Source organism: Anas acuta, chromosome 10 (assembly GCF_963932015.1).
Source record: "Anas acuta chromosome 10, bAnaAcu1.1, whole genome shotgun sequence".
Lineage (NCBI taxonomy): Eukaryota > Metazoa > Chordata > Aves > Anseriformes > Anatidae > Anas > Anas acuta.
This window is the reverse complement of record NC_088988.1, coordinates 5,012,486-5,038,157: the sequence shown is the minus strand read 5'-3', so window position 1 is coordinate 5,038,157 and position 25,672 is coordinate 5,012,486. Positions and strand designations below refer to the sequence as shown.

Here is a 25,672-nt window from a genome sequence, read left to right as displayed (position 1 = left end):
AGCTGCTCCTTCTAAACCTTGTTTTCTGGGTATGCTTCTTTCACGGATAATGTAGTTCTTGAATTAGAGTTGAATTTTGCCAAAAATGCAGACAGCATGGCTGTAGTAAAAAGGTGAAAGCTGTGTTGATGTATTATCTGCTGTCTTTGTTATTTCATAGGCACTAAGAAGAAAAAAAAAAGACACTTGGCATTTAATAACATAATCTTGATCTCAGAGAGACAGAGAACAAGCGGCCCATTTGTAGTGAAACTTCAAAGACTTAATAGCATTGCTGTAGATTTTGCTACTGCTTCCAAATATCAAAAATACTCTTTAAAGCTTTTGATAGGTACAGAAGTACCTGTATGTACAGGTGCCTTGGTGCTGTTTTGTAAAGTCTGGGGAATATTGTTGCATTTGCCTCTTTCTGTAGGTTCACATGAAGGATGTCATGTCAGCAGTGTGGGTGTCAGGCCTGGATGCAGCGTACTTACGGGAGCAGATGATGAGCGAACCGCTGGTACGGGAGATTGTCAAAGAATGCAACAATATTCCGCTCACGCCACCGCAGCAGGGAGAGGCGATGCTGGCCTCCTTCAAGCCCCGGGGCTACTCAGAGTGTATCGTCACTGTCGGTGGAGAGGAAAGAGTGTAAGTACTAAGAGGCATTGCAGGTTGTCACAAACGGCCAAATCCAACCATCCAGCATCCTCGGGGCATCTGAAAACACAGCATGTTTTCTATACACCTAATGTGCTTATTAGTATTTCATTTGAGCTTGGTCTTGAGTTGGTCAGCCACACCTAAAATACCTTTGTGAATGATTCAGCAATAAATAGTTATTTTGTGATAATTTTCTGAAATTCTACATGGGGTAGACTTAGAGTAGGTCATGCGTGTTTAGTAAACATTGGCTGTTTTTTTAACTGAATAGATTTTACTCAAAATAAGCACAGAACATTGGAGAAACTCTTTTCTAATGATGTGAAAAGCATCTATAGTAAGCCTGAATGATAATGAATGTGTGCTTTAACTGTTTTGCTTATAGTAGCTGTGGTTCCAAAGAACATTATCAATGCATCTGAGATGCCAGGTGAAAATTTGTGTTCCACACAATCCCTTTCTTTGCTTTTTCTTTACTCATGCAGTGCAGGAGACAGTTTTGTCCAGTTTAACTTTAGCACTCTAAAAGTTAGCTCTTTATAGAAGTGAAATAAAACACTCAGATATTTAAGGTTTTGTATATCAAGTTGCACTCTCACTTTTCTGAGACATTACTGAAAATCCCCATCAGTTCTTCTCAGTTCAAACAAAGTTCTTCATAAAAGTATGTGCAGATGTAATATGAATGAGGTGCTCCTGCTTTTTACGTCATCAGTTTGTACAAAACTAAACTTGCATTTGGTTTGGGGATTTTCTCCTTACCAGGTAAATGCCATACTTTATGAATGTACATTGCTCTGAACAGAAAAGTTTCAGACACAGTGGTTAACAGTGAACTTGTAAAACTGTGTCTCAGTTTTGTTTGTTTGTTCCTCACCTTGTGTTCAGATCACGGAAACCAACCTCAGTGATGCGGTGCATGTGTCCTCTTTATGACCCCAATAGGCAGCTCTGGATTGAACTTGCTCCTATGAGTATTCCAAGGATCAATCATGGAGTATTGTCAGCAGGTAAAGGGGAACTTTGTGTTTGTCAAGCCAATGTTATGAAAACTTACCCTGCCTCAAAATGCGAGATACCGTTTATAATAATTCTTTTATTTTAAGATTGGTGGCACTGGGTTTATTTCATGCTTTCCCTTTGTCTGGCCAAAACATCACTTTATTCTGTGAAACTTCCTGTCGTCTGAGTGTCTTAAAATGACCATTCACACAATGTTTTGTGGGAACCTACTCGTCTGTCTCTCCAGGAGTATTTCATGTTTCAAGTAGATTCTAGTTGTTGCATCACTGAATACATTGAATAGTATCTGCAGTAGTAGACTTAAGTGCAAGTATAAATAAGCGTTTTTACCTTCTCCGGCCCAGAGTTTGACCCGTGACTGGTCTGAACCTCTTAGCAAAGTCTAGAATACAGCTCACCAGTCATGTTGTCTTGCTCAGTGTGCAGGTGTGAATCCTGTTTTTAAGATCACATCATATTTTGTTTTACAGAAGGATTTTTATTTGTGCTTGGTGGTCAAGATGAAAACAAAGGAACGCTAAGCTCTGGAGAGAAATATGATCCAGATACCAATTCATGGAGTTCCTTGCCACCGATGAATGAGGCAAGCTCCTTACTTGACTGTTGGAATTTGATTTTTTATTTTTTTTTTTACTTTGGCAAAATGTTCTGTTGCTTTGCAAAATTTTATTCTGAGTCTCATGTCATTTGCATTTTATGCATTCAAAACCATGCTACAGATTGCTTTCTACTTATATCTTGTGGTTTCTCGTGGTTCGATAATGACGGCAGGGTCTGGAAAACCTGGTGAACAGCTAGCTGTAAAGCTGAACCTCAGGAATTCCACACTGAAGCAGTATGCTTAACGCTCTGTGTAGACTGACCTTCTATGAATATGCATAAGTTTCCCTTACTTGTATGCAAGAGAACTCTTACAGGGGTAAAGGGATTGGGCTGTGCAGAAGAGACAGAGGGCAGGTCAACATGCAGAAGTTGGCTTGCACAGTTGTATTTGAGTTAATATTTCCTTCTTCATATTTGCATCCCATCAAAAAGGAACAGTTTATTATTTGCATTTGTTATTCTTAATGTGCCTGCATATTTTATTTTCTTGAATCAGCACAGGTTGTTTGTTACAAAATTGTTGTTTGCCACAGGATTTTCCTTATTAAAGTCTCTTATTGGCAAGAACCTGTAGTTGTGCTCAAAGGAAATCCACGTTTGTAGTTGTGATGCATTATGTTTCTTGTTTACTATGAGTAAGACAGTGAAGGTAGCTGTGCTGTTTACAAAACAGAAGGGCTGCCTTTTCACAGATCGTGGGTCCAGATTTTGCTACTGTAGAGACTTGAAAGCAGCAGCTTCATCTTGGAGGCCGCTACTATGCAAACTGAAATATGGCCAAGCTCTGTTCTTAGATTTCTGCAGAGTCCCTTCTGCCTTTGCTGCTGTTTGACTACCCTTTGTGTTGTTTAATTGGAGAGTTTAATAATGTTCGTTGTGAGATTGAGCCTTAACTTTTTAGTAAATAAATTAAAACCCCACACAAATAATGCCAGTATCACTTTGCTGACAGATATGAGAAAAAAAATTGTATTGATTTATTCACAACAGCAGTTACAGCATTGACTTTATTCCTTAGGCACGACATAATTTTGGTGTGGTAGAGATTGATGGAATTCTGTATATTCTGGGAGGCGAGGATGGTGAAAGGGAGCTAATCTCTATGGAGAGCTATGATATTTATAGCCGTACCTGGACCAAGCAGCCAGACTTGACTATGGTTAGAAAGGTAAGAACTACATTGAATGCTACCGCATCACTTGCTGTTAAACAGTTTAAACCAGCCTATGTATTTTAACCCTTTGTTTCAAGTAGAAAATGTAACAAATAATCCTCAAAATGAAATGAGCAACTTTATAAATAAAGTTTATAAAACTGTTGCTGAAAACTTCTATGTACAGCATTGTTTGACGTGCAGTACAGGTAATCCAGATATGTGTGTGTGTGCATGTGTATATAGGTCGTTTGAGCTCTTGATATTGTGTGTTTGCATGTAATCTTAGGTGTACTTTTTTTCTTTTTTATCTTCAAGATTGGCTGCTATGCAGCTATGAAGAAGAAAATCTATGCAATGGGTGGAGGCTCCTATGGAAAGCTCTTTGAATCTGTTGAGTGTTACGATCCTAGGACTCAGCAGTGGACAGCAATTTGTCCTCTGAAAGAGAGAAGGTGGGTAAAAACGGAGGGCAGGAGGAGAGGGAGAACTAGATTGCAAGAGTATATTCAGTCAGAAACCTCCAAAACAGTCACAAAAGCATTTGGTTATTTACTTATTTAAATAAAGGAAGAGTTGACAGTTCATGTCATCAGTGTTGTATCAGTCTATGCTTCATATCATGTACAGACGTTTTAACACCAAAGTGCTGATGCTCTGATTAGAAGTACTTGCCTTTACTCCTCTGACAAATCCCTAAATACTGCTGTTAGAAAGCCCTGTGAATTTCACACTGTCTTTCTGATCATGGTGGCCTGTGATTGTAACACCAAGATGTGGCTGAGTAAAGATAAGTATCCAAGCAATAGATATGGATTCTGTAGGAATATGCTTCTCCTGTTACAAGCAACACTATCCTGATGCAAAACAAAGTAGAAATTGTAGTTCAGTTGGAGTTTCAGAATTGTACTTGTTGTTTTGTTCATTTACATGGTCTGAAGTAGGTGCTCATAATTTTATATTAATGACTCATCCAACTTTGTCGAATATATAATATTTTGATAAAAATATGTTTTTAGCTATATACATGTATGTAAAAAAAAAAATTCAGATGGATTAAATGGTTTTGATATATCTTTTGGTTATGTTTTTGGTTTTTTTTTCCTCCTTTCTTATTTGGATTTGCAGATTTGGGGCAGTGGCCTGCGGAGTTGCCTCTGAGCTTTATGTATTTGGTGGGGTCAGGAGTCGTGATGACAGTCAAGCCAGCGAGATGGTGACATGCAAATCTGAATTTTATCATGACGAGTTTAAAAGGTAACTAATTATAGCTGTATGCATATGCTTCAGTCATAATTGACAAGCTTTGGTACTTCGTGTTTTCTTCTTGCATGTAACAGTAAATTGGACAACTTTGCTTTTTTATTCCACTGAATTGCAGTAAGGCTTTACTGTCAGAAATCTCAAAGATGTTGACTGTGGAGATTACCAAGTCTGTATTACAAGATAAAGACTTTTTTATGTCTGTCACCTGTATAAAAGCACACGAAAATTAAATAGTAGTTGGAAGTTTATTATATAATTTTATTCTAAGGTGTGAATGTGAAGAGGTTTTAATTTTTTATTTGAAAGGGTCTTCTGTGTTATTTTAAATGATGTCCAAACTAGCTCTAATCAAAACAAGCTGGAGAAGAAATGCTCTTCAAGGTGGTTATAGGAAGCCGACAGATAAGAGGTTAATGCTGCTGATGCTCCCTAGTGTTTTCTGTTCCCTTGGTGTGGGGGAAATGCTAAAGGCTAATAAGCTTTTGGGCATGAGGTGGTATATAGTTCAGAAGGTGATATATAGTTCATGATTTCTTACCAGTGCTCTGGTTGGTGCAGTCTAAGCTCACAGGTAAAGTGTAGCTTGAAAAAGTTTGCAGTTTCTGGCCCAGTGCAGGTGAGTTGGTGGTGCCACCTGCTGTCTGCAGGTATCTGTAAGGCAGCATTTCTAATAGTGCATTTCTCTGGGTTTGCTTGGTGTGGCATCCCAGAGGTGTTACAGGCTTCATGTATCACTGTAATACAAATCCAGTCACTTCAGCTCTTGATCTAGGACCTCATCTGTCCTGTGAGTGCCACGAGGGCTGTGCTGGCACAGAGGGAGGTGAGGTAGCAGCAGGTAATGTGACTGCTGAGCTGCTCGCAGAGGCACATGTTGAGGGCTGCTTTGCTTTGTCTTTCTGCCTTGCCAACACACAGAATTCAATCTTAAAAGTTCAACCTGGCATAAACTTGTGCATGGGCTCCAAGGGCTGCTTGGGAGACCAGGCTGGTTACCAGCGGAGTGCCAGCTCCCTGTGCCACTCCGTAGCAATCTGCCTCTGCCCTCTGGTTTTGGAAGAGCCCGTTTTCATCCCCCGGAGTGAGAAGTGATGGCACTTAACCAGGAGAGGGTGCTGTGTTACCACGCTGTTTTATAGCATTAGCTAGCAGGGACTAGCACTTACCCTTAATTTCAGGCACTGCCTGAGTGCTGGGCAGGATGAGTGCCACTCGCTGAAGCCATGGCAGTGCCTGAGAAGCCTGAGCTGTGCTTGCCTGGGGAAGAGAGAAAATAGTCGTAAAGGGACTTTGCTTCAAAGTGAAGTTAGCAAATTGTTCTGCCTGCCAAATGCCAAGACAAAATACACTATTGTCTGGCACTGGCCTTTGAAGTAAGATTGAATCTGGAATATTATAATAATTTCATTATAATAGTGTTTTGCAAATATGAAATGAATACCAAATGAAGGCAAGTTGACTCCCTGGAAAACATGAGGGTGTTTCCTCAGCTGATTCAGTAAGCGCAGAAAACAAATCTAAATCACTTTATTTGGAGTGAAGCATGAAAGCTTAAATTATGTGCTTCTCTTAAATCTGTGAAAACCATATGCTAAATACTGGGGTGTGTGTTTGATCAGTTAAGCAGTTCCACTTGCACAGGGTATCATGTGCTCTGCTGTGCATCAGTACTCCGAATAAAGCAGAAGTGATGCTATACATTTTACCAAAGGTGGACAATGTCTTCGTCCCAGTTCCAGAGCGCATAGTTTAATGTGATGTATGCAAAGACTGATTCTTTATCTTAATCTTATGCATTTCTTATGAAATGATTAGTTTATTATTGCAAAGTGCATTTATTTCTTCTGTGATAGTTTCTGAAACAAATAGTAGTAATTAGTCTTCAAATCAGCAGCTTCAAGAAGTCAGGATGAAGCACCTTGAAACTCCAAATAGTGTATTCCTCTTCTAGTTACAATGAAGAAATAATACTGGAGCTGTCTGATCAAACCTGAAATACCACCACAGACTGTGTGTGTATATGATTGACAAAAGTCTGTGGGAAGGAGGAATGTGTTTGGAAGATTATGTAGTAACAGTGGGCCAAAAGCTCGACGTATGAATTCTAACAGTGTATATCCAGAAAGCTCTCAAAACAAAATTCAGAGTGGCTTTTTGAATAGCAGCTTACTGGTGTTGCATATTTCCTAATGAACTACAGGCTTTTCCAGCTGTGTTTAAGTAACTTCAGAACTCTGTCATGTTTGGTCCCGTTTTGAGTGTAAAGAGCTTTTTGCACTGAGTTCAGCCATCAGGTACTGCTGGTTCAGTTCTGTGCAGCAATACACATGTGCGTGATTTGCATCATTTTTTCATATGTGTGACACAACCCTCAGTACCTAAGAGGAAAGGATATAGAGTTATCCTAGGCATCCTGAGTCCATGGGGAACTGAGTTATGGGTTTTAGGTAAGCATTTGCACTTATATCAGTATATAAACTAGTATAAATCTGTTTTCAATTGGATTAAAGGACTGAGGCTTAACTTGTTTGATATTGCTTACTTGGACAGTAACTTAGTCCAGAATAATTCATTGTGTGCAGTCTTTCAGAATTGTTATTCTTCCCCATGACACACACACTTCTCTAAAGACTGAAATATGCCGAGATCTTCACATGAGCCAAAAACAAAAAAAAAAACCACCAACATTAAAAATCCTGTTAAACTATACTGTATAAACAAGCAATAAAATAAATGAAGTGAGATGGAATACTAGCATACACATGAAATGTGGAGTGGGTAATGTAGTAATTCTTGTAATATTTGAAGTACTTCTGTAACTGAAGTTTTTCAGTTAATAAATGTTTTGTCAGCCTTGTGCATGAGTGAATTTAAGTAAACTGTGGATAGGAAATGTATACAATTGGGCCGCAGGGTTTTTTGAGGATGTAGACTTTTTTTTAAGTGTTATGAACTGAGCTTTGTGTACATTGCATACTTGTTTTAAAAATACAGCTCAGGATAAGAATTGATTTTAAAAAATGTGAGAGATGAGCAACATGTGTCAGAGGTGCTGGTGGAGCCCTGTCCTTGAGTGTAGCCACTGGTTCTCTGTGAGTGGGGTAGTTTAGTGGTTTTTGTTTGTTTGTTTTGTTTTGAAATTATTATTATTATTAATTCTTACTAGCTCCTAGTTCAAAAGAATTATCAAAATTTGCAGATATCTAGGGGAATAAAAGTGAGATGCTTGTTCTGTAGCAGTAGTTGGCTAAAAAAACAAATTCCTTTTGCTTCTGGAACATCATAGAAATAAGAAAATGCTTTCAGCGGTATGTAAATAGTAAACCAAACAAACTTGTAGTATTAGGGAGGTTGGTCCATATGGTATGCAGGAATCTCATTAGAAGGAAATGCTTATGCAAATGTAATGAGAAAACTGTCTGACTGATAGTACTGTCAGATAAGCAGAGCACAGAAGAGGTTTTCATTCATTTGTAGGCTTCCTTTCACAGCTGCTTGGAGCTGAAGGTGACGTGTGTGAATGCACTGGGTCTGTATTGTGTCCCTATTTACTTCTCATTTGGAAATAAGTTACCATCCCGCTTAGCACATACAGCAGTTAAATTAATTTTTTGGGTTGTATCCCTTTAAGACTGAAAGAAACCAGGATTCCTCCCCCCTCCCATTTTTTTTTTTTAATTTCTGTGGAAGCATATTTCAGTTTCACAGTAATTGTTTTTGCCCGTGGTTACGCGCCTCTGCCGCTCTCGGATTCCGTTTGAGCAGAGTCGTCCTGGAGAAGTACGTAAGAGCTGTGTTCCGAGGAGTGTTTTCGAATTCCTGAAGACTGTGAATTTCTTGTATGGTGTTTTTTCCATACTGTTCCAACAGTAGGCACAGCCCACATGGAGCTGGAGCGTAGTCAAGCTCTGATGAAACGTGACCCCTTGCCCTTCCTGTCTTTGTTCCTTCCTAGTTTTAACTGCTAAAACTGCTGTAAGCGTTCCTGAAAAGTTGGGGCTGTTTTTAAAGTGTGTGTGTTGAGAAAGGCTGAGAAGGAATTTTCACAAGCAACTGCAGATACTTTAATATTTCTTTCCTTGATGTGCGGTAGTAAACCGGTTGGGTCCTGCGCTTTTTAAACTCCAGAGCTTTGATTGTCTGGTGCAGCCAAATCCCCAAAGTTCACATGATTTCCACACTTGATCAGTAGCTAGCCTAACCCATCTAGTGTTGTACTTTTCCTTCCTTGACGTAGTATTCTATTTGCAACTAAAAAATAATCTTCCTCTTCCATTTCTCTACTGCTTAATTCAGTTTTCTTAATTCTAGGTACCTTGGTACTAAAAATAAAAATATTGAACGTGTCCTCTTCCCATAGTCAAGAAAGAAAGCTAGTGAAATATGCTATAAAGTGTTTTGTTGTGTAACAGAGTTCTTGAATCACTGCAGAAGATTTTCTCTCTTCATTGCTCATTTGTGTTCCTCTGTGACAGCTACAAACGTTTCCATTCCTTTCTGCAGCATTGTAGTGTTCAGTGTATAGCATAGACAATAAAATAATAATGGGCAGCTCATCCTTTAATTTGGCCTTTAAAATCGATCCTTCCAAGACAATTAATATGTAGCAGCTTCCCTTTCAGTGCCAGGAAAGAGGCTTGCTTCTGAATCATGAGTGAAGCTGAGACAGAATTTTCCAAGGCCAGCAATATCCATGAGAATATTTCCTGACTTTTACCTCAAATTAACCAGGTGTGGCATTGCAAATGGATGGTACTGCTGTCAAAGGCTTTTCAAACTCTCCTGTTTTCTGTAAATTACTTAATAAAAGATCTGGGAGCAGTCACCTAAAATAACATTGATTTGTATGTCTTCAGGATCTAACAATCATAACTACGACAGCGTCTGCAAAAGTGCAGCAGCATCTGTAGAAATTGATTTCAAAACCATGGAGAGGGTGCTGACAACTCTAGAGAAACGGGACACCTTTATAAACACGTGTCTCTCAGGGGTGACAGGGTACATACCTGGCTTCCAAAGGCTTCAACTTAGAAACCTGCTCTTCACATGGCAGGAAGATCAAGCTGATGTGGTATTGAAATGAAGGTGTTCTTAATGTGAACACAGGGGAGCTGCAGGATTACAGAACGAGCTAGGAAGTGCTTGAAAAGAGCCTGATATGTGATTGGGAAGTTCTCTTTCACTTCCAAGGAATGAACGTTTCGTTCCCCAATTCCCTTACCAGTTTGAGTTCCAATCTCTTATGCCTTGTTTAAAATGAAGCATTGCCGAGTGCTGTGTTCTTCTTCCTGGCCAGGGAATTTCGTGTTGCTGGTAAAGTGCAGTTAAAGAAGTTAGGGAACTGTATGGGGGAAGGCATTCCTTTGTAACGAGGACTCACTGTGGCAACATGGTTTTTCCCCTGCTATAGACTGTTAAGATTTACACGTTTTTATGATTTTGCTGATTTGAAGACAAAATTGACTAGAATTTTCTTTGTAGGGAAAATTGACTGTTGTAGCTGTTGGTGGAAAAAAGGCTCTTACATGCCTGCATTTCTTTCACACTGGGCGTCTGCAAGAAGAATTTATTTTGGATTAGATTACGCAGATGAGTGCAGCAATTCTGCAATACAGTAAATTCAAGATAAAGTATCCAAAATTTCCTAAATAGTAGTACCAATTGGTTTTCCTAGCTAGGAAGAACCAGGTCTGTCTTGAACTAGACGATTTTACATCAATTTTTACATAAAAATAATTAACTTGTACACTCTGGTTTTGATTCAAAGATGGCAGTTGGAAAATGAACCTGGATTTTTTTTTGTGTTGGATAAAAATCACAAACCAGTTTATTTTTATTTTCTTACAGGTGGATTTATCTAAATGACCAGAACCTATGTATCCCAACTAGTTCTTCTTTCGTGTATGGAGCTGTGCCCATTGGAGCCAGCATTTACGTGATTGGGGATCTTGATACAGGTCAGAACTAGAACTCATAACGTCTGTTGCTTGTCTTCTTCCAGTCTTTTAAATACTCGGTGCTAATAAGACTGATTTTTTTTTTTAAATGAAAACGTAGGAGTTCACTTCAGTCCTCTGTAATTTTAGATTACGTCCTGTTAAGTTATCGTTGTCTTCAGGGAAGTTCTGCTAGTTGTACAGAACTGTACAGGTTTGTTTTGTACATTGGACCTCAAAAACAAATTTGGCATTATAATTTGGTTGGTTATCTGTCTGAAGATCAGAAGAGATCAAGAGTATGTTACTTCATCTAAACAGAAGCAAAAATATTAGTGCCTGGGGCTGTTTATCCTTTCTTTGCGGTGGTAGGCAGGTGGTTTTGTGTTTTGGGACCTCATCCTGTGGTTCACCTGCATGGGATAGTGGCTACACGAGGTGATAGATACACAGGTGTGCTACTGAGCATATTTAGTGCTCCTCCTCACAGCTTTCAGTATCTGGCTGCATACTGTGAAAGACATTTGGGAGACTGCATGTTTTCATGCCTGTGTGTAAAACAGGGCTTTCTACAGAAACATGAAACAGCAAAATTCCTGGTGCGGTGGGTTTAATTAGGTAAGAAATGTCACCTTTTGCTTTTGAGAATAATTTGAGTCACATATCTCGAACCTGATTTGTAGTCCTGTGCATGCTCTTGTGTTTGCCTTAGAGGTGAAGTGTGCCGGTGGGTACTGTATGTTTTAAGCATTTTATTTTTGTGTGTGTGGATCTAGGTACAAATTATGACTATGTTAGAGAATTTAAAAGAAGCACGGGAACCTGGCAGCGCACTAAGCCACTATTTCCATCGGACCTTCGCCGTACTGGCTGTGCAGCTTTGCGGATCGCAAACTGCAAGCTCTTCCGACTGCAGCTTCAGCAGGGATTATTCCGCATTCGTGTACCTTCTCCGTGATCTGTATGCTGCCAGTGGAGGAGACTGGAAGAATTCTGCGCAGTCCACCATAATATAGCTCTATATAAAGGAAAAGCTGAGAAATTACAACTGAAACTTACACTGTATGCTGTGCTTTGGTATGGTAACTGTTTTTGTTTTAAATGCTTAAAAAGCTTGAGTCTCAGTTCTTGTTTCGGGGACAAATAACTTACGTATACATTAAAAAGAAGAGGGGGGAAAAAACGGGAATCAAGGAAACACCTTCAGTCGTAACCGTTTGGACTCTAAAGCGTGTTATTGAAGGAGGTTTGCTGTGTCTGGAACTGGTGGGAATTGGTATTCCTTTGGCAAAGGTTATTGAAAAGCAAAAAAAAGATCTAAGGTGCGTTTCCCCTGAGGGGAACTGATAAGAATAAATGTGCTATCTCGGACTGGATAGCTATAATACGCAGAAGCTATATGAAAACCAACCTCCCTGGTATACTGCAAGGACTGTTGTTTGACTGTAATGCCGCCGGAGATGTTGGTTGTTGCACCTTTTACTTCTAGTCCTTCCTCAAAAGTTAAGGTCTGTGCCTAAAAATGGTGGAGGTGTGTACATACGTTTTTCATTCATTTGCAATGTTTTCATTCCTAAAAATATTTTTAATATATTTAAAATGGACTAATCTAAAATGGATACAGTATACTGTAGAGAAGTAAACTTTTTTCTACGCTGTCATTTGAATAGCCTGGTGAACTGGTGTACAGATGGGCGGCATGTGTTCCTGCATGGATTTTAGAGGCCGTTTTCTTGAAGTAAAGGGAAGTGGCGTTTGGAACGGTTCGTGACAATTGCTGCTCTTGGTAAAAGACAACAAAACTTGAGAAATTAAAGAAAATAGGTTATGTTCCTTTTTACTTCAGATCACGTGAAAACTAGGAAAATGTTTTTTAAGATTGAGGATTATAGGAAGATGCATTTTATCTCTGTTGGAACAAAGGTAAAATATGACAAGGATATATTTGTTTCACAGAGAAAAGGATTTTTTTTTTTTTTTTTGGACTATCAGTTAAGGAAAATCAGTACAGCTATTTTAAATTGGGATCAAAAGTTGGTTTACTAATAATTTCCATGCTAGGGTGCAGAGTCTCGTTTCCTGCTGCTTGACTTTGAAAGCTGGGTTTTATGGTGTGGTTATAGTGAAGAATTTGGTATCTTGCATTTTATTTCTTAGCAAGTCTTGTTCACATCGTTAGTGATACTTAACTGACTTCTGTTCATAGTAAAAATCGGCTGGTAGAACACTTTACCTCACTTTTTAATGTCACTGTTGTTTGTGATGGGTGGGATGTAATCTATATTTATTTAAAAGGAATAAAGCAAGAGAGGTGGAAATAGAAATAAGGCTTCCTGCCCTTCAGAAAAAGAGTTTTTGTATAACCAGTATTATAACTACATAAAATACTTTCCACTCTGCAATTTTGTGGACCTCAGACAAGCCAATCTCTGCCCTCAGTTGTTAGTGTAAACCTGTGTCATTTTTACTGAATCATCTTAAGTCTGCTGAAGAACAACCCCCAACTAGTACAATAGCTGTATTTAACTAAATGTTCCTTGAAGAGACATTCTGAAACTTACTCCTGCTCAGTCCTTCCACAGTGCTGATGTGTAGCTGGAATTACTCTGATTCTGAGAGAAGGGGTGAAAATAAATCAACAAGAGAGGGCAGCAGTCAATCCCTTGACAATTATTTATTTTTTTTTATTTTTTACAGTGCTGAAGTGCTGCAAAACTTGAATTACATACATCAGTTTTCTGACCTATATTAGTTGGCGTATTAAAACATTTATATTATATTTATGCATTGCAGTAAACTTGGTGTGTGTATATATATATGTCTTTAGATTTTAAATTTATATAAATGCTTTACTACAGAAATGTGAACCACTATTTCCATTGTCAGCTGTCTTGTGAAATGAATCAAGTGCTGTTAGCTTATCTGTAAAACTTCCCTTTTCCAAAAATGTTACGTTAATTTTTCCTTAGACAAAGTGCCGAGATCCTATATCCAAAAGTGATGAGATTGAATGTTTCTAAGCATCTGTTTCACTTTTGAACTTAGTTTTTCTAAGTGGCTTAGAAAACTCTCAGAAACGTTATTTAGACTAGTGCTGGCTGCTATCTCTTGAGTCCCTAGCTCCCTAGTACAGTTGTGGGCATTTAGTGTCCAGAAAACCTAAGTAATAAATGCACAAAATAAATCCAAATCATATATACATTAGCAGTGTTTTGCAGTTAAAGTTATGAACAAGATGTTTACACTTACAGTAGGATTACAGTAGGTATTCGTTCCTTTTTTTTTTTTTTTTTTTTTTTAGTGTAAATAAAGCAAGCAATTCTGCTGGTAACCAGAATGTGTTGCAAATGCTCTCCCTTACTCAGCTAGATTTGACCAAGAAGCTCAAGTCTCCTCACCTGAAACAATTACAAACTTAATATCTTAGCACGTTGCTTTCTCTGTGGTTGGAGGTCAGGGACCAAGCCTCTAGAGATGCTGTCACCTTGAGCTTCATGTGCAGGCACAAGTCAAAGATTTGGCAAGACCCCTTCATCTTTCAGGGTCTTTCCAGCTCTAATCTGCGAGCTCGGTGATGAGTGCCTCTCTTGGGATGTGAGATCCCTGCCTGGTCTGGAGCTGGGCTTCAAAGCCCAGGCTCTGCTTTTCCCCAAGAGAGCTCTGTTGTGCAGGTGGTGGTGTCTGAGCTGGGTGGCTGGTCTCGGTGTGAGGTGGAAGGTGGTTTGCTTTGGTAGAGGATTTGATTCCAGAGGTGCCGAGTGTGCAGGGTGTTGGTCTGGGTTCGACACTGCTGCCCAGCCATCCCTGCTTTCCTGGCAGCTGTGTACCCTGCATGTGATGGCTGAACCATGCGTGAAGCAACTCCTGAACTTTCTCAGTTTGCAATCCAGGTGGTTTCAGATGTTTTGGCAGCTTAGCAACTTGCTTAAGTAGTCGTTGCTTGGCATGGTAGCCTCAATAGCCGCTCTAACTTAATTCCTTCCAGCTCACAAATCAGCATTCTTCAATCCAGCCAGTTCCTTCACCAATTACTTCTTGAATGTTTTTCTTAACCAGCAGCCTGTGCTGCTGGCTGGCTTCTGGGGATCAGGTTTGTAGGCACCCTTTTTCCCAGTTTCTCGAGGCCAATGTCAGTCAGGCAGAAGGGTGCTGCTGACTTGGTGCCCAGCACACCTCGCAGCAGGGCTGCGTCCCTGGGGTGCTGCTTTCAGGTGGCCACATCTCGAGGCGAGGCCAGGCAAGGACTGGGTCACGGTGCAGGTGTGAGTGGCTTGGTCCTGGCTCTGTGTCCTTTCCTCTCCTGTGCTGCAAAATTGGACAAAGCCAAGGACTTGTAGTCAGAAAATCCCCAATTATGGGGTGGAGGTTGCAGAAGATGGGAATAGCAGTGGTTTTCTTCCCATCACTCCAACTCCCACCACAATTTCTCCCAAAATATTTTTTCCTCCATTTCTCCACGTACAACAGATTAGTTTTGGAAAGGCTCTAGAACAGCTGACCTAAGGGTAAAGCACAACAGTTGGACTGCACAAGTGGAAAAAAGAGAGAATGCCATAAACACGAGGCTTCAGCCTACAGAGGTGAGGGAGATGTGCAGCAGACAGGCTTTCTCTTCCTCACCTGGCCTCTGTAGAGCCATTCGTGCTCCTAAATAGTCAGCACTGGATTCCAAATTCTCCTTCTCTTTCTAACCTGAGAAAGGGACATCCTGAAATCTTCTGTTGTACTACAGCAGGGTCGGTCTGTCTGTCTTTAAATAGTTTGTCAGCAATCCCTAGAGTTTTAGATTTTTGAAAATGCTGTATTGACTCAGCTGATCCTGGTCACTTGATTTTTCAGTAGTTTTGAAGTACCTCATCTGTGAATTGAACCCAAATTAATATGTAATTAAACAAAAGGACAGTAGTGAATCTGAAAATAAAGGCAAATTTATGAGCCAGCTCACTAATAACTGCAGGCAGGTCATAGCCCTTTTGATTTTGACAGCACAAGACTTGCAAGTCGCACTCTGCCTTCTGATTCAGAATTCTTGCTCAAAATATGTTTGAAAAATATGTGTTTTCATTAAAGCTACCAAAGTGCCTGGCTTTGTTTTTTATCAACTCTCCTTCCAGAAAGCATCAGGCAGCTTAATTTCTTTTTTTTTTTTTTTTTTTCCTCCAGTATTTCTTGTGCCTGCATGACTTGGTAAATGCAAAAGTGTAAAAATTGAGGGGTTTAGGGAATGTTTTCCCTGCTTTGACTGCAGTTCCTCTGGTCAGCTCGATAAATACAGTGTCTGTACAGCCTGCTTGGTTTTGGGTAATGTGCATTTGCCATGCAAAGTGCAGGATGCAATAACAAACACAAGTTGTTCCAAGTGCCAAACTTGTGGTTTCCTCTGTATATAACAATAATTCAACTCTTCTGTTAAAACACAGAATGCTTAAAATTCACTGTGTTTAAAAAAAAAAAAAAAAAAGTAATGATTCTTTGTTTTAATGAATGTTACTTAAAACACTGTAAATCTTTAATTTTTGTGTAATACTGTTCTGCAGATTTGTGTTACTCTTCACAGCTGCCTTGTGCCATCACTCCGTGTGATGCATATGGACACGCTGCTCTTTATTGGAGCACTAGTGCCATGCAAGTATATAATGAATGGCAGCTGACAATAGGTTTTAGTATATAAAATTATACATATTTAGATAAAGTACAATTCATTTGAATTAATCTTATCTGCAGAAGGAAAGTTGTGTCCCAGAAAATGTGAATATAACCAGGGACGCAGGCGTACTGAAGATTTTACTGAAGGGATGTTTTTGTGCCACTCAGAGTGATACTTCCCAACAGTTTATTTGCTGTAGAGTATGGATCCTTCCTGCCTCTAAGGTTTTTGGGGGTTGTGTTCTCATCTTTGGAGTAATTAAACGGCTTTTCCAGGGGCTGTGTTAAATATATACATGCTTGTTTTTCGGGTAGAGGCTACTGATTCCACGTTAACTTGGAGTATTTTCTCTTACTGCTGAGGGATGAGTTAAGGCCTGCGTTGCGGTCACTAGTACTGTAGCCTTTAGGCATTTGCCATTTTCTGTTGCCCTTCCTTGTTTGTTACTGGAGACGAGAGCTGGATTGGTGGGGTCTGCACTTCCGTGGCACAGTGCTTTGGAAAGAAAAGTAGGGAGGTCTGTCTCATCACTTCACATTGGGAAGCTGAGCTAGCAGAAGCTGACTGGGAGATACCACTGTAAAGACACTAAGATTTGGGTGAAGCACTGCTCACTTTCTTTAGAGATCACATCTGTACTCTGAAGTTTATTGATATGTTTGAGAGCAGATACTCGACCTCCCTTTTTTTTTTTTTTCCTCCGGAGAAATTTATTACCGTAGGAAGGATTGCAACGAGGCTTTAAAGAAATATCTTTGATCAGCTGTGTCCTGTGTGACTCTTGGTAACCTGCGTGTTGCTGTACTCTGGTAATCAGTTGTCTCAATTCTTGATTAACAAGTGATCTGAAAGAATACATTAAAACCATTCTAAGTGCCTAATTAGATAAACACTTGCTAAAATGTACTAACAGTAATAGGAACATTAAACTATAAATTGCTACCAACAGGTGATTATGTTGTAAGTTTGTCAATAATACAAAATCTGAAAAGATAGTTTTTAAAATAGCTTGTTCAGGATAGCTGCTTACAAGTTACAAAAATAATCGTAACACAGAGTCAGATTGTTTAGGAATAATACTTGAAGGTTAGTTGAAATAATCTATTGAATATCTTGAAAAATGAGCTGTAAGACTGGAACTTTTCAATGTAAAAGGTTAAAGCTTGTTGCCCGGTATTTCTGCAGGGTTTTGTGTAAATGATACACACCTGCCAGAGCACATCAGTAAATGAACATGCTCAATGCCATTGCCTACCTATGCCCTTGAATTTTCATAATGAAATGAGACAGTACTGAGCCCTTGTAAAAGCTGATGGATTTGATTACAATAATAGGATAGAAAGAAGCATCTCCAATGTAAGTAACATCTATTATTTTATTGATTAAAACCTAAACATGTAATTTTTTAATGCTAGGTGCTTCTGAATCACCATCTAATGCCCTTGATTTTTCTTTGCCTTTCCTCCTTTCCTTTTTAGTCAATGCGAAGACATCCTCTGGTTTTGTCAAGGACAAGTTTCTGTCATTTGTATTTTTAAACCCAATCAGAGCCTGAAGAGGCTCATTTAAGCAGGCTGTACAGTGGGCTGCTTTTATAAGTATAATTTTTGTTTTTCTGAAATCTGCTGTCACCTGCATGAATTTCAGAATAGGAAAAAAAAATGTGGAACAATATTGCACTTGATAAAGAGCAAGAGCCATTTTGGAAAGTATAAATTTCTTTAAGTGATAGGAAATTAGCTAAAAAGACATCACTGGCTGTTACTGAATTTCTCAACTTAATGATCTCACGTGCTAAAGCTTCAGCTAGGCAGCTCTGTTCTGTGAATTTACAGGTAATAGTAGGAAAGCATTATCGTTCTTGTCATGTTTTTCACTATTTCAGTAAAAGCAAAGTGTATTTCATTATTGGAATAAGTGGAAAAAATACACCGGGGGTATCTGGCAAGGTGCTCATGTTGAACAGAGCAGCTGAAGATCTTGTTAAAGTTTTGTGCTGATAGGAAACCAAGGGGTAGCCTCCTAAGAAATGTTTTCTCATAATCTTTCAGAACTGGTCTTAAACTAGTCCAAAGGACTCTTCTGGATCGCCTGCAGCAACTGAGATTGTTCTAGCTGTTGTTTAGTTGGGGAAACAGCTGTTAAGTCAATTTTAGGCTTTTTTGTTTTTGTCCTCACTAACTTCCCAAACCTAATGATTTACTTCTTGTAATTGCTTTTTGTATTTAGGGGTCTGAGACTATATTTTGCAATTTATGGTAGTATGTCAATACCTTAATTTAACTTATTTAAACAACAAGCTGTGTTCTGGTAGACTTCAAGGAGGTGTCTTTAAAATCACAGTGTAATTGGGGAGGAAAATTACTTGTACAGTGGCAAGACTCTCCTTTTACTGTGCAGGGCCTTGCTGTTTGCATCCCATGGGGCAAGAGGCCATTTTTGGCACAGAGCTGGTATAATTGCTGCCCCTTGATGCCTTTGGGGTGTGGAAACATGGCTGGGATGTTGCCTGTCTTCAGGTGAAGTCTCAAGTCAGGAAAGTGTCAAAGCTGAGAATTTGCCCACCTGAAGCCCTTTCAAACCAAAAGATGCTGGGCGTACCTTGCTGCAAAATACTGCTTTCTGGCCTCATTTTTTTTGTAATTTGCTCTTACATGCAGGACTTAGGTTTCATTCTTGCCCCAAATTTACTTCTGAATCCAATGCTTTCACTGCTGTAGGTCGGAGGAAGTCCATGCAAACTTGATCTTCCTGTGCACTGGCTTCTTGTACATCTTAGCATCCTTTAACGCCACTCAGTGTATGTGGGGAGAGTGCTTAATAGATGATGAAATGACATTTCATCAAGCTTGTAAAACTGTGGTGTCTGCAGGTTAAAGATCACCTGAGCAGCTGTAAGCAATCCTGTACATAGAACATGTGTAGCACGCTCCCGTGTATGTTATTTGTGGCTGGAAGTCTGCCTTTTGGTCCATGCATGGGGGGAAGCCCCTATTCCCAGCTACCTCATTTTTTTTGCACTTTGTCAAATCATTTTTTTTAAATTACATTTTGTCCTTCAATAAAAAATAAAACCAGACAAGAAGCAGGGCAGAATGATGCCATTGTCCAAGGACAGTTTACTTTAATTTCATTTTAAATGCATGTTTCTGTACAAAAAGACCAAGGTTGACCTGCAGCTGCTGTAAAAGTAAATAAAAAATTATATTACTTGAAAGTAACTGTTATACTTGTAAATGAGCTAGCAATTGAAAGACTGTTCTGGTGATTTTTAAATAGGAAAAAAACTAAAATGTAGAGGTCTACTTTTTAAAGACAGATTAGATGTTTTTTTTTCTCTGCTTCTACTCTGCACTGTTTTGCCTGTGAACTTGATCCATTTTCTCAATAGAGAGATTCACTGACTTATCTGTAAGGTCAAATTTGGACTTCCTTACATGCAATTCCCCATTTACTGTATAAATAAATGAGAAAGTGTCCAAATAAACACATTTTCTGCACCTGAGATTATATTTTGGTCATTTTCTTTGGGACCTTCAAGTATGCAGGTTTTTCATCAGTTTGAAGAATTAAAAAAATATATGCTTTTTTTTCCGATTCTAAAGGTGCTATTTTGACATATTTTTTGAATTCCTTACACTGTGCTTGACTTATTAAAGTACCAATGTGAGCTGATAATCAGCTCGTGTTTGTTCTGGTTTTTGTTTTGAGTATTCAGTCCTTCAAAAAAAAAAAAAAAAAACCTTTTCATAGACAGCTTCCTAATAGCCTTAATAATAAAAAAATGTAATTGGGAAAAATGCTGCCTTTTTCCTGCCTTTATAAAGGCAACAACAACAACAAAAAGAAATGCTTCACAAGGAAATCTTCCTCTAAAATGTTAAGTAGCAGCTCATACTAACTTTGAATTGAATGTAGCAAATATTGTACTGGCCACGCACAAATAGTAGGGATAAAACAAGGAGCTATTCATGTCCCTGCAGGCTGTACCAATTAGCTACTAATTCCAGAGCCTTCTATTGGCATCATGGTGGCTATTCAGTAAATATTAATCTTCTTGGGCTAGATCCCAGGACCTGGCTGTGTTGTTCCCACTTTGGGATACGCTGACCTATGCGGCTGTAGGAGCATCTGGATGTTGTTTGGCCTGGCCTGAGGTAGGATTTTTGCCATCAAATTTGAGGCATGCAAATGGCTGGCAATGTCCTCGTCACCCCAGAAAGCTCAACCACAGTTGGGAGGTAGAAGAGGAGCCACCAAATGCTGCTGTGAGGTGGCCATCGAGCGGCCCCAGCCTGGTGGTCTGAGGAGGCTGTTGTAGATGTGAGCCGTGGAGGAAAGAGCCGAATTTTAGTCCTGGGTAGGAACCTTGTTGTTGCCCTTGTAGTGGTCTCTGTATTTTTGTTGAATCCTTATCATCAGGTCAGCTTCGTGATTTGATATCTTCACGTCGCTGAAAGATTTTGGTTCTGTGGAGGTCAGAAAATTGTGCGCTGCCCGGTCAGAAGCAGCAGGAAGAATCAGGGGGATCTCTGTGAATCTAGCCGATCTTCAGCATCAAGTTCCGTGTCTTTGCACAGGCTTCAAAGTCCTATGGGTGTAACGTTCCTCAGTTGTTAATCTAAAAGCCTTTTAACTCCTGAAAAGTTGAGAGACAGCCTCATGTTGGGTGCTATGCTCCAGGCAACCCCAGCTTGCCCGGGCTGGCCTTGTCCAGGAGCCACGGGCTGGCGGCCTTCGTGAGGAACTGCTGTGTTCCCTGCAGCATGCAGGGAAACAGCCAGAAAACAAGAGACACAGGGAGCCCTACTGAGCCTCCACACCCCTGATCCCCTTATTTTAGGGAAAGCTGACGAGGAGCACCATCACCAGGCCTGCACGCAGCCTGAGCCTTGCAGCTGCTCCCCAGCAGCAGGGCTGAGGAGATGTCCCTGCTGCCCGTAAGGTTTGTGGGCTGACTGCTATCAGAGACCCAATGTGGTGTTTTATTGTACTTAAGTACACTACACCAGCACATTGGATTTAAATCAAAGTGTTGGAGGCTCTGGAGGGTAGGACAGGTGTAGGCCTAACTATCCAGGGAGCTCCTGGCTGCCTGGTTTTCCACCCTCCCTTTTGTTTGTCTGTAGTAAACAGAAATGTGTAGTTGCCTCCCAGTTTGCTTACTTACTGTTTAGTAATCTGAAGTTGGAGCCTGATAATTTGAGATCTTTTCTTTTGAAGGCAAAATTTAAGTAAAATTTATTCAAATTAGATGCTCTACCTTCAGAGTTTTCTCTCTATAAACCTTGTTTATTGAGTACCATGAATCTTGCAGGGTTGGACTAAAGAATTAGAATCCATATGTGAATGATGGCTAACTTAGTATAAATTTGTACTATACCAATCTTCTCTTTTAGCATAGGAAAACAAAATAACAACTGCCTTGATTAACAAAGTCATGAAACCAGTATTCCGTGAGCCAAGCAGCAGGAGGGTGTTGGGTTGTCAGGCCTTTCCTAAGCATATTGCTACCGCTCTCATGAAGGTTCAGCCTTCTGTCAAATGTAAGGTACTGATGACTGTCAGCATATTGTCAGAATATATTGTCGCCTTTTCTACACAAATATGTCAGTGATACGGTAGAAACACTCACCTGGTCATGTTTACCATCACTCTATGCAGCTTGACAGCTCAGTTTACTCCCATCATCCAGCTGTCATGCTTTGACTTCTGCATTACAGATGTGCTTACTGTTCCAGGCTTTTTATATGCATACGTTTTCTGTGTGTCTTTCTGTTCTGTGTGGGAATTGAGTCTTTGCTTTTTTTTTTTCTTCACTGAGGGCCAGCCCTTGGAACACTCTGTCCTAACTATGTCTTTTCTTAGAGTGAAAAATAAGAAGCAAGCACTCTGTCTTCAATCAAACTATGCAATATAGAGCTCCAGAGCTGGATTCCTTATGGTACAGAAGGTACACCACTCTTGTGTCCTTCCTAATCCAGTCCTTGGTCCAAGGTTAGGAGAACTTGTACTAAATGGCTGCCCAGGAATCTTGTATCCAGCTCTTGTTCACTGGTTTTACTCCTCCTTCCCCTGCCTTCTCTGTCCAGCTTGTTAGGTGTTTTGTCTGAACTAAGTGGTGTCAAAGTGTATCCCCCCTGTCAGTGCCATGTTGTTGCTGGTTGGAACTTGTCTTGTAAATCCACCAGTGCAGTTTACCCACTGGGGTAAGTCAGGGGCCACTTCACAGCATTTGCATCTCCTTGCTCTAGAGTGCTTTAGGCATTTGGGGTGGGCTGTGCCCCTCCAGGTAGGTCTAGGTCTTGCTTATGTCCCCATGATCAGTTGTGGGTCTGGTGCTTACAGGGATGCATAACTGTGATGTCTCAAATGCAGTCTAAGTTTTCATTTCCACTGCTTGTGCGTGTGTACACGTGCTTGATTTTGCTGCTTCCATTGCAATTCAGGGATAAATGCCCATGTGGTCACGACAGTTGTTGAAGATTCATTGTTCCCCCGTTGTGTCATTTTTCCAGTGAAGTTTGTTCCTTGTGTTCCTCTTCGTGCTCCTACTAGATACTATTAACATCAATACACTTTTTCCCCCCAGGTCTATGTCCTGTGAGTTGCTCTCATCTATCCGTTTATCTTGTCTTCTCACATTATAATGCCTTCTTCTGAGTAGTTTACTTATATTTGTCATTTAATTTAACCCACGGTGTACCTCATACTGCTTCTCTCTAACTCCACGTCCTAGTTTGTCTTTCTTTTAATTCAGGTTAACCTTTATTTATTTCCCTGATTTCAAAAGATTTCAGTGTATGCACAGGAGAGAAATGGCAAATTTCTCTTCAGATGTCTGTGTCTATTCCCTCCCTGGCACATTCAGTGTGAGGGATTCAGACTTCACCATCCCTAACCCCAGGCTTTTCTTAGCGCTAGGCAGAACAAAGTCTGAAGGTGTTTTTTTTTTATTTCTTTTGGTAATTGACAATATTTGGAGATTTTCTTCTTCAGAAGTAGCCACTGCAGATAAGCAGTTGGCCTGCAAGAAGTTTGTTATGCTTCCATATTCAGTATTTTTAATTGAGAAGCAAATTATTTATTTTGGGGAGAAATGTAAATTTTTTTGTATTTGTATGTCAAAGTGGCCTTTATAGGAAAAGCACATAAAATATTTAGATTAAAATTGCTTAGTTGTGTAATTTTAGTGGGGATTTTTATATTGACAGGGTTTCTATGCATTTTTCAAAATATACTTACTGTTTTGTGTTTAAATTATTGGAAATATTTTTAAAACATATATTACCACATTTTCCATGACGGATCCCTTTACTATCGTTCCTTTTGAATACTACAAAGATTTAATTAACCCTGTAAATTAATTTTCCCCCACAAATATTTGCATTAAGTCAATACGATGAGTTACAACATGGGTATGTAGCTTTACGGGAATAATCTTCGTAGCGTAGCTTAATTATGGAGAGACTTTTTTGAGAAGGGCAGTGCGCAGTGTTTCAATTGCACTTAAAAGACTAAGTTAGCAAATAAAGTTCTTGCTGTACCTCACTAGGTTGTTTTCATTTTTTTTCCATCCTATATTGTTTACACAGTCATTATTAAATATGTGCTATTTATGCAGTATGCAGTTCTCCTTCGTTTGTTGGGATAATACTAACGTTAATGGATAGGGAAAGCTTCAGAACATGTACAGTGTCCTACGGGATACGATGTGAGTTTGGGGGAGGGAGGAGAGAAGCTAGACCCATTATTCTATTTTTTGCATTTAATTGTGTACACATTTTCACGCTAACTGAAACTAAATTAGTAGAGCTTTCTATTGAATTGTAAGTAAAATTAGTGTTTTAAGGCGGGGGGGAGGGCGGGGGACAACGAAGGGGCTTAGAGAACTGGGCAAAACTACCCTCTGAGTTGCACTACAGCGTTTGTGCAATTGCCTTGACTGCCTATGCAAAGTATAACCCGAGTTGGATACATCGGACCCTTCCATTATTGCTCTGATTTTACTTTCTGTTCTCGAGGTGTTATCGTAAGGCTTGCTGAGTAGAAATTTCCAAGGAATGTTTGTCAACCGATGCCTCAGTTTTATCCTTTTCTGTATGCGTTTTAATTTTCGCTGTTGTTTCAGTTTGATAAGAGACCCCACGTCGCTCATAGGTTAGCGTTAAGTGCAAGCTTTTAGGCCTAGTAACAAATGAACATTGCATGCTACCACGTATCCTCAGAACTGAAGAAAAATGTGCAATTTTAATGGCACTTTGACCTGTTGTTGAAACACTGGGTTTTGCAATGGAACAAACTCTCAACAATTGAAAACACTCTGTCTGTATTAGGTGTCTTGAAAGTGAAGAAAAAGGCAGTTACTCAAATTGTACCCACAGATAATTTGGTATCGATTTTATTCTTTTTAAGAGCTTTCTGATCTGTTATTAGAAAAATACACGTTTCTTGGTTTACTTTAGTTGCCATAAGTTGCCCAGTGCAGAGTCTGGTCCACCTCCATCCATTTATTTTCATGGAGTAGTCGCACATAAAATTGTAACAGCAAAGCAGAGAAACGGTTGGGTTCCTTCCCGGTAACCTTGCTTGCAGAATTGCTTTGTGGCTCGCACATGATACAAAAAGGGACGTGAGAATTTTCCTGGATTAAGTAGCACTTGCTTTGTTTACGTGTTCAGTATAACGTTGGGTGACTAAAGGGAGGTTCCCTTTTTAAAGTATTTGAATTGTGCTTTGGGGACTTAGTTGCCACTGTGCAAATTGTGCTGTAATATTGTACCAAGGATCAGTGAAAGTGTTTTATCTTTTTTAATGTTGTTTGTATTTGACCGGGTTTTATAAATGTAAGAAAACAGAGTGTTGTATTTTGATCTGAAATTTGCGTATGGTAAAGTAACTTTGCTTTATGTATTGGAGGTTTGTTCAGAACTTGAATTATTTTATAGAAGGGTACAGACCAAAATTAATTGTCTTAAAGGTGTTTAATAAACTAACCAAATAAAACATTGATGGTTTGAAAACTTGTTAACTGCTTCATATCAGTTTTTTGTTGTTTCTATTTTTAAAGGAAAGGAAAAACGCAGTTCAGGATTTTTTTTCTCAAGGTCTTATGAAGAATGAAAAAAAAATGCAGTGGATTTTATAAATATCATCTCCCATGAGTTATCTGTCTTATTATTAAACATACCTACATGCCAGAAGTTTAATCAAAGGGGAAAACCCAAAGGAAATCAATGGCGGAGGAAAGGCAAGGGAACTCGAGGGGGGCGGGAGCCATCCCTCTGGGCTCTGTCCAGGCAATAAATGCCCACGGCTGTGGGTCTCAGTGATGGCCACGCCGGGGGAAATGCAAGTGGGAAGAAGCTTCTATTCACCTGGAAAAGCTCGGAGAGTTGT

General features: G+C 39.6%; 1 protein-coding gene across 1 annotated transcript in view; it reads left to right on the top strand.

Annotated features, from left to right (window-relative positions):
• Positions 1 to 25,304, top strand: part of GAN (gigaxonin) — a 39,626-nt gene extending 14,322 nt beyond the window's left edge. The window contains exons 4-11 of the mRNA XM_068693205.1: positions 416 to 633; positions 1,534 to 1,655; positions 2,139 to 2,251; positions 3,290 to 3,439; positions 3,743 to 3,879; positions 4,553 to 4,681; positions 10,538 to 10,647; positions 11,403 to 25,304. Of these exons, the coding sequence (XP_068549306.1) occupies positions 416 to 633; positions 1,534 to 1,655; positions 2,139 to 2,251; positions 3,290 to 3,439; positions 3,743 to 3,879; positions 4,553 to 4,681; positions 10,538 to 10,647; positions 11,403 to 11,584 (1,161 nt within the window). The 3' untranslated portion in view covers positions 11,585 to 25,304. The remainder of the gene's footprint in view (positions 1 to 415; positions 634 to 1,533; positions 1,656 to 2,138; positions 2,252 to 3,289; positions 3,440 to 3,742; positions 3,880 to 4,552; positions 4,682 to 10,537; positions 10,648 to 11,402) is intronic.
• The last annotated feature ends 368 nt before the right edge of the window (positions 25,305 to 25,672 follow it).